Here is a 14,492-nt window from a genome sequence, read left to right as displayed (position 1 = left end):
GACATTTCTGTTGTAAGAAATGCAGTCGTGGGCGTGCACATCTTGCATGCAAAAAGTATGCTAATACTGCTGTTTATGACCTCTCTTTCATCCTGTTTTAGTTTGCGCTTTTGCGGTTCTCTATTGGATAAACAGTGTTCCGTATTGCGTTTTCAGAATTCTGTAACTTGTCTTCTTGAAGACAATGTACTCCATTCATTTCACAGTTGAGTATCTTTGGAAACAGTGGGTGAAACAAACGATTTAACAAAGTAGTACAGCCGAGCCACAGGGCAATCCAATAATCCACCTCTTCATAGGAAATTCAGTCCAAGGATGAAGAAAAAAGAGGCAAACAGATCACACGATCCTCTCCAATTCCCTCGCGTAGCCGAGGGTCTGGTTGATGACCGGCGCCGCCGGTATCTCCCTTCTCGCTGCACCCAGCTATCTCGTCTCTGCGGACGCAGCAGATATCATCACAGTGATGCACAGCAGCGCAAGGAGCTAATCTGTGGAAGGGGTGGAGACAGAGGCCGATACATCAAGTCATGTATCAAGTCAAAATTCTTGCCTTAGATTTGTCTAAACGTGAATGTATCAAGTCATGTTTTAGTATTAGATACATCCATCTCTAGACGAATCTAAGACAAGAATTTTCGGACGAAAGGAGTAGAAAACGCGGGCTCAATGTTATAAAAATGCGGAAAACAACACGTGCACATAACATAATTTTATATTCGAAAAAATCACTATATTTTTATGAAAAATAATCTACTCCTTTTTTTCTTTTCTTTTTTTTTTGCTATTAACCAAATAGGTATATATAACCTTGAAAAAATAAACATATGACCGCACGCACCGGCTCTGGCTTGATTCATGCCATCTTCTTGGGGCGGTGAGGTTTTAGGGCGAGGTTTCTCGTCGTGCGCGCGTGCGCACCGGCGAGGTTTGATGTCAGCTGCTTCATCAAATTGATCTACGGGTCCAATGGTGACGACGGAGGCTCTGGGTTGCTAGTCCATAGAGACATGCGAGCGAAAAACTTTCTGATTGTCATCAAGCTGGCTCTGGTAGAGAAGCGGCGACTCGTTCTGATAGTAGTGATCGTTCGGTGGTGCATGGTCCTCGATGTAAATTTTAATGTGTTTTTAGAATCTAACCCGTTCACTGGGAACATGCCCAGCGCGAATGCGCCGGCGCCGACTCACATACAAAGCTGGTGCCCCTCCTCCCACATCGTGTTGTCCCCCATCTCTCTTCATGGACTTTGCAGATATTGAGAGAGAGCAAAGCAGAGTAGGGAGAGGGTTTCCGGTGGCCGCAACAGGGACCACTGCCGAACACCATCAGATTCCATGCTGGCTAGGAGCTCCTCCTCGCTGCCTCTCGACCTTCATGCGGTCGCGGTGGCAGGGCCAGCTATGGTGGCGGACGCGGACGGCGACGGGCCCCTTCTCCACCCCGAGGCCTGGGCCGAGGTAACTTCTCCATGGCCGGGGAAGGCCCTCACCTGACGACGTTGTCTCCCCGCGAGTGTGTCTCCCTAAGCGTCATAGGCTGGTCCATGTAGATGGCTTGTGATCGGCATTGATGCGAGCGTCAAGCGACGTGTGTCGACGGTGCCGGAGGAGGCTCGGGCTCGAAAGCGTGGAGGCACAAATGATGGCTCTATATTTTAAGGATTTTTATAACTCATTTGCATGTTCTCTTCATATATTATGCCCCATCTAAACTAAATATGTGTCTAATATGTATGATTACCGATTTTTGCTTGTTTATTGTGAGCATCGCACATTTGTGACTTTATTTGTTTTTTACTTGTTTTCATTTGTCTATAGATGTTTTGGAGCAACCTAGGTCTTCCACTCGAGGGACAAAAACATACTTCTCTCTACTCCCTTTTTTGGAAAACTTAACATCTATTCATTAGCACAAATAACACCAGAAATAAAAAAATTATATTCAGGTTTGTAGACCACCTAGTAAAGACGAAGGCATGTTGCCTTCATCCCCCTTCCTCATTCGAGGCGGGCAAATTTCATTGTAGTAGATAGTTGGGAAGTCCTGCCCTATTGGACTAGCGCATCAGAACAACAATCACGACCGATGAAGAGAAGCGTAGATCGGATCCAACCTGTAGACACACGAACATAGACAAACGAAGATTAAATCCATGTGGATCAACCGAAGACAAACGCGACCGAATCCCATGAGATCCGCCGGACACAAACCTTCTCATGCCCTCCGACGTCGCTGCAAGCATTGCCACGATGGAAGTTATGCGGGGAGAACCTTTACTCCATCTTCAGAATGCCACTGCCGCCTCACCTCTATAAGGAGGACACAAACCCTATCAAAACTTAAAAAAACATAAAAAAGGGAGCCCTCCTGCCAGCAAGGGCTGGTATCCCCCGTACCTCCATGGTCTTAAGGCCACAAGAGAGACAAGGCAGACTAGCGTCGGCGCCGACGAGAGGCACGGAAAACCCTAGCGGCTGGTGCCCTTGCATGCACGCGAATTGGTACGAGCTCCCCCTAATCCTTTTGACTGCCTATATTCTTGTTAAATTGAATTTTGTGGCCGTGATCGATCGATCTATTTTGCTCAAACCCATAGATCACCTACCCATTGCAAGTTGCCACGTCAGAAAACCAACTCGTTCGTTGGGAACATGCCCATTGCGCATGCGCACACGTCTACTCACACACAAACCTGCCCTCCCTCCATCGTATTGTCCCCCATCCCCCTTCATTGACTTCTCAAATAGCGAGAGATAGCAGAGCATAGCAGGGAGAGAAGAAGAAGGTTTCTGATGGCCGCGATGGCGACCTTTGACAGGGACCGTTGACAAACACCAACAAATTCTGTGCCGGCTAGGCGCTCCTCCTTGCTGCATCTCGACCTCTGTGCCATTGTGATGGCAGCGACCGACTATGGTGGCGGCCACGGATGGGGACGTGTCGGGGCCGAGGCGACTTCTCCACAGTCGGGGAAGGCCCTCACCTGGGTCTCCCTAAGCGTCACAGGCAGGTCCACATAGACGGCTCGCGACCGACATTGACGCGAGCATCAAGCAACATGTGTCGACGGTGCCGGAGGAGGCTCGGGATCGAGCGCGTGGAGGCGCAGATAATGGCTCTATAGTTTAAGCATTTTTATAGCTTATTTGCATGTTCTGTTCATATATTATGTCCCATTGAAACTAAATACGTGTCTAACATGTATGATTATTGATTTTTTTGCATTTTTCATAGCGAGCATTGCACATTTATGATTTTATTTGGTTTTACTAGTTTTTTTTTGTTTTCTTGTGTCTACATATATTTTGGAGCAATCTGGAAAACGGAATCCTCCATGGTCAATAGAAAAAACGGTTGGTATCCACAGCACCTCCGTGGTCACAAGGCCACAGGAGAGACAAGACAGACTAGCGCCGGCGTCGACGGAAGGCACGGGAAACCCTAGCGGCCGGTGCCCTTGCATGCGAGCGAAGGGATACTGCCTACCTTCTTATTAAATTGAATTTTGTGGCCGTGATCAATCGAACTATTTTGCTCAAACCTATGGAACACCTACCTGACCCAATACTCGGAATGCGACAAATACACACCACATCATACTACGGTCCATTAAACCAAAACTTTTCGTGCAAAACTCAATCACTGGCCTTGCGATGTCGACCCACTAAAACCAAAAACAAGTTCGGAATTTAGCTACCTTTTCTTATACTACTCCATCCATTCCTAAATACAAGTTTTTTTAGAGATTCTTATATAGACTACTAACGGAGCAAAATGAGTGAATCTACAATTTTAAATACGTCTACATTCATTCATATGTAGTTTATGTTCAAATCTCTAAAAAGACTTATATTTATGAATGGAGGGAGTAGATTTTTGCATGGGCAAAAGTTTTACATAGCCCTTCATGCCAACTAGCGGTACTACTTCAAACCGACATTAATCAATCAGTAGTTGGATGATTAAGGCGGATAATACCACTTATCACCATCCATTAAGCATATAAAAAAATCATAAAGTTGACGCCGTGCGTTTTCATTAATATACGGATTATTATTTCAGTGAGAAGCGACATTTTTATGGATAACGAGGGTCTGTGATGGTTTCGTCGACTTTAAAACTCCACAACTTTAACCCGATTTTTCGATAAGCATCGTCTGCGTTGTGATCGGCCGATTTTATAACAAAGAAAAATTGAGAACTTTGTTCGTCGGAGAATGAAAAAGGAGACGAGGAAGACGACAACTGAACCCCGGGAGTTCGCGGACGACGGACCGCTCGCCGACGCTGACGTGCGGGCCATCGCGCCGTCGGGCACGCCAGGCTCTCCCCGGCTCGTTATCTCGGCGAGCAGAGCACCGCAGCGCGCACACGCGTCGCTCGCTCGCTCGCTCGCCCGGGCGCCTCCTCCTCCCCGATGGCCACCGTCGCCGCCTCGCTCCCGCTCCGGGCCGCCGCCCGCGCGGGCCCGGCGCCGTCCCGCCTGCCCTCCGACGCAGCCTTCTTCCCCGGCCGCCCGTGGCAGCGCGGGCTGGCGGCGAGGGGCCGGCCCCGGGAACCAGCGGGGTGGTTCCGGGCGGAGGCTCTCTCCGGCGGCGGCGGCGGAGGACCGCCGCGGAGGGAGCCCATGGCGCCTCCTTACAACGTCCTCATCACCGGTTCCACCAAAGGTGCTGCCTTTGTTCGTTTCACACCGATTTTGTCTCTGAACAAGAGTTCCGCTGAATCAATCAATGGACGGATGGCCGAGCTTGAAATTGGGGACAAGGATTGATTTGTGGTTCAATCGTGGCGTACATTGTAGAGGATGATAGAGGCGTAACACATCACTTGTGGAAATTACATTTATTGGCTTCAGTTAACATCCGTTAGCTCTTGCTTGCTCAGTGACCTCTGGATGCATCTTCTTCAACAGGTATAGGATACGCGCTGGCAAGGAAGTTCCTCAAGGCTGGTGATAATGTTGTAATATGCTCAAGATCAGGTCAGAAAGAAACACCTGCTTTTAACTGTTACTTTTCTTTAGGTGTTTCATAAAACAAATTGATGTTTAAGATGCATGTCAAATCGATCCGCATTTAGCAGTTCCTGCACTTATATATTGTAATAATATATACGATCCGCGTTTAGGCAGGTTCCAACTCTTTTAGATCATTGATCTGTTCAAAGAGGCTTTTTATGATTGTTCTAAATGACAAACAAATCAAATGTTTCGATATTGTTGAGACAACTTCCATAAAGAATGAAATGGACACATGCAAGTTCCGATTTATACCAGCTTAGTCTTTTCTTGACATGCGGTCTACTCTATCCTCTGCAGCTGAAAGGGTAGAATCTGTAGCCAGTGACTTGAAAAAGGAATTCGGAGAGCAACATGTGTGGGTACCTACTGCTGAGCTACTTGGTCCCTATATTTTCATTCAGGTTTTTGTTCATAAAAATCGTCAAAATAGTACAGTGCAACACGTTTAACTCCATAGTCTCTGTTGTCGCCTTTTTTGTGCTATCATAGGGGACTGTCTGTGATGTTAGAGAAGGAAAGGATGTGAAGGCGCTTGTGGATTTTGCGCGTGACAAGCTGGAGTATATTGATATTTGGGTACATAGTCACCTCTCCCTCATCAAGCACTTGCATTGCACATGCACTTTTATTCCTGTTCCTTCTTTTTTTATGTACAACTATGACAACCACTTGCTATGAAATGACACTGATGCTCACTGCATACTTACCCTTATTTGAAATATTTGGTAGTTCAGTGCTTGATGTATGAATTGTGCTTGGAAATTGATACTCAGCTTTCCTTAACTGTTTAAAGTTCATGCATTAAATTGAAGGGCTCAAACAAATTGGAATTTCTTCTGAATTATTTCTATTGATGCAGATCAACAACGCCGGATCAAATGCATATAGTTACAAACCATTGGTGGAAACCTCTGATGAGGCTCTAATGTAATTCTCTATCTCTATATTGGCAAGGCTTGAACATGCACACCTTCATTCAGTTGTACTTTCGAGTGCCAATAGTTCATTGACTTTTTCCTTTTTTCTTTGATTTAACAGTGAGGTGATCACCACTAACACTCTTGGATTGATGCTATGTTGTCGTGAGGTATTGCTTTCCACTCAATATTAGATATTTGTCGTATAGCATGGTGACTGCTGAAGAATTCCAACACTCATCGTCTTGCCATCTTAGGCAATAAATATGATGTGGAACCAACCTCGAGGTGGTCACATATTTAACATTGATGGTGCTGGCTCTGATGGAAGGCCAACCCCAAGGTACCATTTCCGTTTGTTCTCATATGTAGTAATTCTGGATACTCAGCTGAGTGTGCTGTCACATGATTTCGTTTAACTGCTCATATAGTTTGAACCTGAGGAATTGAACATAGTGCGATGTGTCCTGTTCTTTTGGCTGATATAAGTATCTCCTTTTGTTCTTCTCCACATGTGTGTATTGTACTTGACATACTGAATTTGCATGGCCATATGGCAGTATCAGTTATTTGTATTAAATGAAAGTTGTGACAAAACGAAATACGAAGAAGACAGACTCAATCATCTTTTGGTGAACTAGTAGTCTTGAATTTTAAGTAATTATTATTATAATCACCAGGTTTGCCGCTTATGGTGCAACGAAGAGAAGTGTGGTGCACCTTACAAAGTCTCTACAGGTAAAGATAACATGTGTGGCGATTTAACCTGAAATGATTAGTTTCTGTTTGAGCAGCTCCAATGGCGCATTTTGAAATAATGAACTATTTGCTGTACTGTAACCTCATGAAATTGTCGATAGCCTCTAAGCACAAACATTCAGCAGTACAATGAGATAACTACTGTTTTATCAATATTTAGAGCCATGTTAAATTCCCAAGTAGTTGCTCATTAATAACTGGCACAAACTCATATTTGGGACATCGTAAAGCTGTAATCATCCATAGAGAAAATAATAGGCGATTTATTGCTGTGTGCTCGAACTTGGCTCAGTGGCACGAATTTTTATTAAGTTCACATTTATTTCCACAACAACAACAAAGCCTTTTGTCCCAAGCAAATTGGGGTAGGCTAGAGATGAAACTTCACAAAAACTGTGAGAACCCAAAAGAGAAGACAGAAAGTACAAGCAAGCAAAATAAATCAAGGCAGTATACTGGTGCAGGTCACAGATTTGCAGCATTATTAGAAACTGTGTGGAGAAGATAACACGATTCTTATTGCAGGCTGAGTTGCAGATGAATGAAGTGAATAATGTCGTGGTGCATAATTTGTCGGTATATGGCTCCACCCTTTCTTTAGATATCTTTTACTCCACTATTCTAGAGTTCCTAACTAATCTCTCGCATAAAGATAATTAGAAGTTGGTGTGGTTTAACTAACTAGTTTGTGTAAGGTTGTAAGTATTGGTCAATGGAATATCCGTATAAGTAAATGATCGCCTTTTGTTTCTAAGTTCTGTTTATAACTCTGAAAAGGATAGTCACACACTAACAGTAAGTACATAACTAATTTTTGCAGCCTGGCATGGTTACGACTGATCTTCTTATGTCTGGTGCTACCACAAAGCAAGTAAGGGATAAACACAATCTCTTTCTGACATTCTTTTTCTTTTTGCCATTGTTGATAAGATAATTCATGGTTACTAAATTGTGAATTTTACTGATGGCAGGCAAAGTTTTTCATCAATATATTAGCTGAAACTCCTGATGTGGTGAGAGCTATGCCATTGTTCCTGTTTTTTTTACAGGGCCATTGGTCCTTTTCCTCCAGAACAATGTTGACTCTTCTTCTAAACTCTAAAGCTTATGTTTGGCTGCAGTAGTAATCATTTTTAGCTGCTTTAGGCCTGTGTCCATTTGATGTGTAGAAGAGTCCGACCACTTAGCTTGAACGTGGTCTCCAGACTTGTTTATACGTTCCTGAAATTTGTGATTTGGTCGTTGTTGAAGGGCTGTTAACCTTTTGTGCTTGCTTTAACAAAGTTAAAAAATGGTAACTTCAAGTTCTTCATATGATGTTGCAAGGCAGACATGTGTTATCAAATGTGTCGATCTGAAGTTCTGAACAAAAAAAATAGTTGATCTAATATAAATTGTCAAAGTTAGCTTTCGAAGCTTATAACTTCGCTTAAAAATGTTAGTCTGTCCATGACAGACACGTTTTCTTTGTACGGCAAATGAGCAGTATCCTCTAGGTTCATTTGCGATGGATATCTGTTAATGATTCAGCTTACCTGCCTTTAATGTTATTTTACACTTTTTTATCATATTATCTGTTTGGTAATATGGTAATATAATAATCATGTTGACTATTAAAATAGGTTGCGGATTACCTTGTTCCAAACATCAGAGAAATCCCTACCAAGCAATCCATGAAGCCGACTTACATTCGCTTTCTCACAGGCTTGAAAGCCTACTCCAGAATATTTTCAGTAAGAACTATCTGAAACCTGGGGAGGGTCTTTTATTAATCTTGGACATCCCCAACCAATGTCAAATTTACTGTGATAATCATTCTTCCTGATTTTATTTGCAGAGAATTGCTTTTGGTGCTCGTAGGAACAAGTATGTTGCCGAGGATTAGTTTTCTTACTGCCATCTTCCAACCCAGAAGAAACCTAGGGATATTCTTGTTATCATATTTTAGAAGTCCATTCTTTTGCTGTAAAAATAGGATGTATCACTGAGGGCACCTTGAGAGCACAACAATGTACTCCTCATATATACAATACATGTAATTTGATTAAACCTCATCAAATTTATTGTCATTGATTGAATCATTCACAGTTCACTGGATTATTTATGGACCTTGTGATCTAGTTGCATGTTGCATTTTCAATGCAAGAGGAGCCCATGATACATCTATGCACCTACACATTAAGGCTGAAGCCATTTTTCCTTGCTACTTCCTATAACTTGTGTAGTCTTGCCTAACTTATCTGTTGGGGCGAGTTCGTCGTGCAATTAAGCACCTATGATCAATTTATTATGTTTGTGCAACATTTTTTTCATTGAAAGGCATGTAGGATGGCATTGCAACGACAGGACATGGTCATGCACTCATGCTGGCATGCTGCTACCTTGCTGCTAGGTGTTTGGCGTAATAGGATAGGACTTTGATCACATCTCACACATCCAGATTGCCTGATAAGTCAACCGCAACACTTACTACTGCACCTAAATTATCATTCTGGTTATTTACTTCTCTATCACCTTCCTGATAAGTTAATGTGATGTGCGCCATTCGTGGATTTGGCAGCGTATGCTCATATTAGATAATCATCCTTGTTGCTTCCTTACCATTTTGAGAAAGCTTTACTTCTCTGCCAACCTTTCCATCCATACAAAGCAACTGTGAATTGTGATGAGTTATGTTAGTCTCTTACAAGAACTGTATGAAAGGGTGACTGGCTTTATAGAGAAGGACACTATCACTCACTCTTCTCGCTAAAGGTATGACATACATTCCCGGTTCCTTTTGCTTCCTCGCACATACTGTTATGAGCATCACAATTTGTTTTAGTTTCTCTTATGGTACTTTAGTGCATTCTTTTTTCTAATATAGGATGCCAGAGAATTGATGTTCTGCTTGATCTCCACTTTGTATTTGGAAATATTTTCTGTATCTATATGGGCACATGCCCACGTTAACGAAATATACAAATTTTACGATTGATTCTGTCTTTTTAGTTACAGAATCTCAACACACAGCCATACTGCATCATCATGATGCACACATCCTTCTTTTTTCGGAAAGGGGATAACACCGGCTTCTGCATCATCCTGATGCACACAGCCATACTGTATTGTCCTTTTGCCAGTTTGCAATGCCTTGCTTCTAAAGAGAGTTGCACAATATAATATTTTCTGATTTCCTTGATCTTTACTGACACGTGGTGAGCTTGATTTGCAGAATGATGTCCAACGGCAAGCCGACAGAAAACAATGATTCTTCTTACATGTCAGGCATACTGGCCAGCTGTCTACTCAGGGCAATGCAGCCGACAAGGAGTTTACTTCGCTGGACCGACGATCTCCATAAGATCTTCGTGGAAGCTGTAGAGTATCAAGGAGGCCCCTATGGTTTGGTTTCTTGAACTTTGAGCAGACAATGTCAAACAATTCATTCTCTGTTCCTTGGATCGGAAATTTCTCGATGAAACTGATGCTGTGCTGTTCAACTGTCCCAATTCCTTAGAGGCGAAGCCAACTGCGGTGAAGCAGAGAATGGAAGCTATGGGAGTCACAGGCCTGACAATCTGGAACATAAAAAGCCACCTCCAAGTACCTCCTGCCCTCTTGCAGCTCTTCATCAGTTAATTTTGAGGGTTTTCGTTCCGCCGTGCAGGATCTCAACACTTGGCTTTGCTCTTCCATGCCAGAGATACAGGGAGAAGTGCAATTTAGGAGCCGAATCTCCTCGGGATGTCCTAGGCACTGCATCACCAAGCAAGGCAGGAGATAATGTGTATGGTTCTTTGATGTAGTGAGATTGTTGGATCTGCATGCCTTTGTGTTCTCTATTTTGTTTTTCATAACTGACTGACTGACTGATTACTGTGCTTGTTCATAAGTTCTGTAACTTGTTCTGATGTGCAGGACATCTGAGGCCGAGACGGTGGTGGACAATGATGCAGCAATGAATCTGACTGGAATGGAGGTATAAATTCTCTTTTTATTCAACTGAAGTTTTGGAAATCCTGCATCACCTGTTCCTAATTGAGTCTATCTTACCTGTGATTTAGATGGCGACCTATTTGCTTATGGATGACACGGAGGTACAGTTTTCTTCACATGCCTGGGAATGCACTTGATCTATGTGAAGGTGTGATAACAACCTACTTTGCTATCTGTGTTGCCTCTCGCAGATGGTGGAGACCGCATTTTCTGCAGATCAGTTGCAGGTACATTGAAAGCATAGGCATATTACCTAAGATTTATTTATGTGCTAATGCACTACTACACGGCTCTTGTTTTATGTAAATTAAACCGAAAAATAAATTTTGATACAGATGATGGAGAAGGAATTGATGAATGCAATCCAGGCATGAATGAATTGTGCAGCATTGTTCTCGGAAAACCTAGTTACCATCTTGTTCCTTGTAAGATGAGGTGCGCCGCCCCCTGTGAAAAATGAATTTAACGTCGTTTGTGTGCACATGTCCCGCATATCAAATATTAAACTGATAAGAACTGCTTCGCGGTCGGACAGTCGGCAGCCGTATGTTTAGCCATGCCTGTTGTAGTTTTCTCGGTTTTCATCAGACAATCGCTCTGATCTGGCCTTGATACCGTCGCTGATAGCCTGGCCTGGACAGTGGACAAGCATATACTATCATCCAAAGGCAAGATCTGGTCAGTTTTATAGTAGTACATTTCAGGGCCATATAACAGGAGAGGGAACACACTTGCCATACCATGTCAGGAAGGTTAGAGCAACTCTAGCAGACCCCGCAAAACGCCCCGGCCGGCAAAATAACCACCAAATTGCGGGTCGGGGTCAGAAAATCTGCACGATCAGACCCCGCATCCCGCACCGGCCCATAAAAATTTTTGCGGGGCGCGGCAAATCTTCTCTCCCAACCTCTATCTTCACGGGCTGGGAGGCCGACCCGAGCTCAACCCCTATCCGGCATGAGATTTGGCGGGAGGGACATTTCCGCGCGCCCTTTCCCGCTCCCCGCACCCTCCGCCACCATTGCCCCCCCTCCGCAAGCTCTGGCTGCTCCTCCCCGGCCGTCCCTCGCCGCCATGAACGGCCCCATGCTGTCCCCCGTCACCGTCGAGGTCGCGCACGCCCTTTCCCCTTGGGCGGATCTCGTCGCCGGCCATGTTGGCCCCGCCGCCGCCGCCCAAGCACACGCCGCGCCTGCCCGCAAGCGGCAGTGCAACGTGGTTGTGCAGGGCGGGAATCCGGCTGCCCCCGCCGCAATGGTCCGCGCTCCGGGCGCCAATGCCGCAGTGCGATCCCGGCCGGCGGCGGAGAAGGCCGGCAAGGCCGCGGGCCCAAAGCGGAGGAAGGTTCCAGCTTCAAGGAAGCCATCTTCTTCAACCTCTCACTCCACCCCCCGCAAGGAGGTGCTCCGGCGATGCCGCTCAACGGTGACGCTCCCACCGCGAGCGAGGTGTTCAACGAAATGGCCGGAAGGTATATCTCTTCGGTCTTCGGCGATTCTCTTTCATTTTTTGCCATTGTTCTCGATAGCTCGTGACTTGTTATCGTTCGCTATAGCGGTGGTTCGAACAATGCAACAACCGAGTTCGTGAACTTGTTGGACATGAACGCGGTTGACATTGATCAAGCCCCTTTCGAACCATTCGACTACAATGAAACGGAGGGCGGCGTGGACGATCATGGTTGTGCGGACGAGTTGGAGGAGATCGAAGCGGAAGCGTTTGAGCATTCACAAGCAAAAACTGGGAAAAGCCAAAGATCGAAGAACTACACGATCTTGGAAGATCAAACTTTGATCAAAGCATGGAGTGCGGTGTCTCTTGATGCATGCACGGGTACTTTTTAAAACTCCAAGAGATATTGGCAAAGGATCGAAGATCAATACTTCCGCATTATGAAAAACTACCCCAATAGGACTCCACGCACATTTCGGTCGCTTCAAGGTCGTTGGGAGAACATCGAGCCTATGTGCAGCCGTTGGGAAGCTTGCTTGGAGCAAGTACGCAATGCACCTCCAAGTGGCACCGTGGAGTCTGACTATGTGAGTTTGCTTTGCCTTTGTTCAAGTTGTGCATCATCATAATGTATCATGAGAAATGATTGCATCACTTTGTTCACATTGTGTAGGACAAGATTGCTCAACATAGATACAAGGACATGGAAGCTTCGAAAGGCAAATTCTTCAAATTAGAGCATTGTTGGGAGTTGCTTCAAAAGTGCGAGAATTGGAAGTTGATCGACAAAGAATCCCCACCAAAGAGAGGCTCACTTACAAACATGGATGAAGATGAGGATGATGATGGCCCAAGAAATTTGCACAAGCCCGATGGCGACAAGAAGACTAAAGAGAAGATGAAGTGAGAGCAAGAAGCATCGAGCTTGAGGGAGAAGATTGATGCCATGATGCAATCAAACAAGTTGATGTTGAATTCGTTGGAGATCAAGAAAGAGTTGGCCGAGAAGAAGGCAAAAAAGAAGCAAGAAAAATGGCAAATGCTCAAGGAAGAGGGGCTGCGCAGAGCTGCCATTAAGGAGAGAAAAGCACGCGCCTCTGAAAACAAATCGATGTCGTTGTTGCTCGCCGAAGAGAACAAGATCATGTCAATGAACCGCAATGACATTGACGATGTCACCAAAACATGGCATGATATGGCAAGGAGAGAGATCTTGAAGAGGAGAATGGTCGCCTCGGCCGGTCCGTCTGCCAGTTCCGGTGATGTTTTCTATGCTCCATATGGTGGCAATGTGGATGATTTCGGTGCGGGAGTTGGAACAAGCGACGAAGGTGGCTACGGTGGCGCCGATGAACTTCAAGATGGACTCCATGACGCGGAGTGAAGATCGACCCCCAAGATGATGCCGGACATGGGCACATACCTTTGCATGCCCTCTTTTGCGTAATGAACTTCGTTTTTATTTGTGCGCAAACTGTTTATGTCATTTGAATTTGAATTTGTTTGTGAAACCCTATGACAAATTTCAGATTTGTAATTTTTCTGTTTGCGGGTCGTTGCGCTGGTGCCCGAGCAAAACCCGCATAGCCGATCCGTAAAAAAAACATATTTTACAAATATACTTTTTAACGGATCCGTTTAGGGATCTGCATCTGTGCCAGCCCGCGCAGGCCCGCAAAAACGGTTTTGCGCGAACTGCAAACACGTTTTGCGGGCCGGCGTTTTGCGGGGTCTGCTAGAATTGTTTTTAGAATCATAGCATGGCCGCTGCCTGCAGGTATCTGCATCTGTGGCAACCCAACCCCAGACCCGGCCATCTTTTAGCACGACGGCACACCGTCGTTGCCTCGCCGTCGCGCTCTAGGAGTAGGATGGCGTGCCGGGGAGCAAGCTCCGACGGCAGCGCACTTCGTGTTGGTCCCGCTGATGCACCACGGCCACCTGATCCCGGCGGTGGAGCTGGCCGGCCACTCCAAAAAGCCCCCAGCCCAACACAATCCCATCCAGCAACACAATGCCAAACAAGGATTTATATATGTCAACAGATGGGGGAAATGTGAATCCAACGACTGAAGAATAGCGCATTTAACAAGGCCAAGCAGTGAACAAATTAAGGCAGCGACCGACACATAGCAGTAGTAGCAGCTAGCTAGTTTATGGAAACCAAACGTGCTTCATGGCAGAATGCTCGCTAATTAATTAGGACATGATAACACACACAGCAGGAAGCATCATATATATATATATATATATATATATATATATATATATATATATATATATATATATATATATATATATATATATATATATGGTCTCACTTCACAGCTGATAGCATCACACACTCGTATCTAGCCGTG

At 44.9% G+C, this 14,492-nt stretch overlaps 2 protein-coding genes across 5 annotated transcripts; both read left to right on the top strand.

Moving 5' to 3' along the window:
• Positions 1-4,193: 4,193 nt before the first annotated feature.
• On the top strand, positions 4,194-8,789 carry LOC125550194 (chlorophyll(ide) b reductase NOL, chloroplastic). 2 transcript variants are annotated; one of them, XM_048713132.2, is made up of 13 exons: positions 4,194-4,673; positions 4,919-4,987; positions 5,324-5,427; positions 5,516-5,602; positions 5,886-5,953; positions 6,065-6,113; positions 6,201-6,286; positions 6,624-6,681; positions 7,228-7,278; positions 7,523-7,573; positions 7,674-7,715; positions 8,325-8,435; positions 8,540-8,789. In XM_048713132.2, the coding sequence occupies exons 1-13, from the start codon at positions 4,421-4,423 to the stop codon at positions 8,585-8,587; spliced, it is 1,077 nt and encodes a 358-aa protein (XP_048569089.1). In that variant the 5' UTR covers positions 4,194-4,420; the 3' UTR covers positions 8,588-8,789. The 2 variants fall into 2 exon arrangements, with proteins under 2 accessions (XP_048569089.1, XP_048569090.1); XM_048713133.2 differs by having other exon boundaries at positions 4,198-4,673; positions 5,324-5,385.
• Positions 8,790-8,941: 152 nt separating this feature from the next.
• On the top strand, positions 8,942-11,272 carry LOC125550195 (protein PHR1-LIKE 3). Of its 3 annotated transcripts, none has more exons than XM_087517449.1 (8): positions 8,942-9,456; positions 9,917-10,086; positions 10,202-10,287; positions 10,386-10,486; positions 10,603-10,663; positions 10,749-10,781; positions 10,872-10,907; positions 11,016-11,272. In XM_087517449.1, exons 2-8 carry the CDS (start codon positions 9,918-9,920, stop codon positions 11,052-11,054), a joined length of 525 nt encoding a protein of 174 aa, XP_087373575.1. In that variant the 5' UTR covers positions 8,942-9,456; position 9,917; the 3' UTR covers positions 11,055-11,272. The 3 variants fall into 3 exon arrangements, with proteins under 3 accessions (XP_087373575.1, XP_087373574.1, XP_087373573.1); XM_087517448.1 differs by having other exon boundaries at positions 8,942-9,806; positions 10,386-10,471; XM_087517447.1 differs by having other exon boundaries at positions 8,942-9,806.
• The last annotated feature ends 3,220 nt before the right edge of the window (positions 11,273-14,492 follow it).

The sequence above is a fragment of the Triticum urartu genome, chromosome 4A, assembly GCF_056163025.1.
Source record: "Triticum urartu cultivar PI428250 chromosome 4A, HENAU_Tu73, whole genome shotgun sequence".
Taxonomy (NCBI): domain Eukaryota; kingdom Viridiplantae; phylum Streptophyta; class Magnoliopsida; order Poales; family Poaceae; genus Triticum; species Triticum urartu.
Note: the sequence above shows the minus strand (reverse complement) of the source record. Positions and strands in the feature narration are given on the sequence as shown.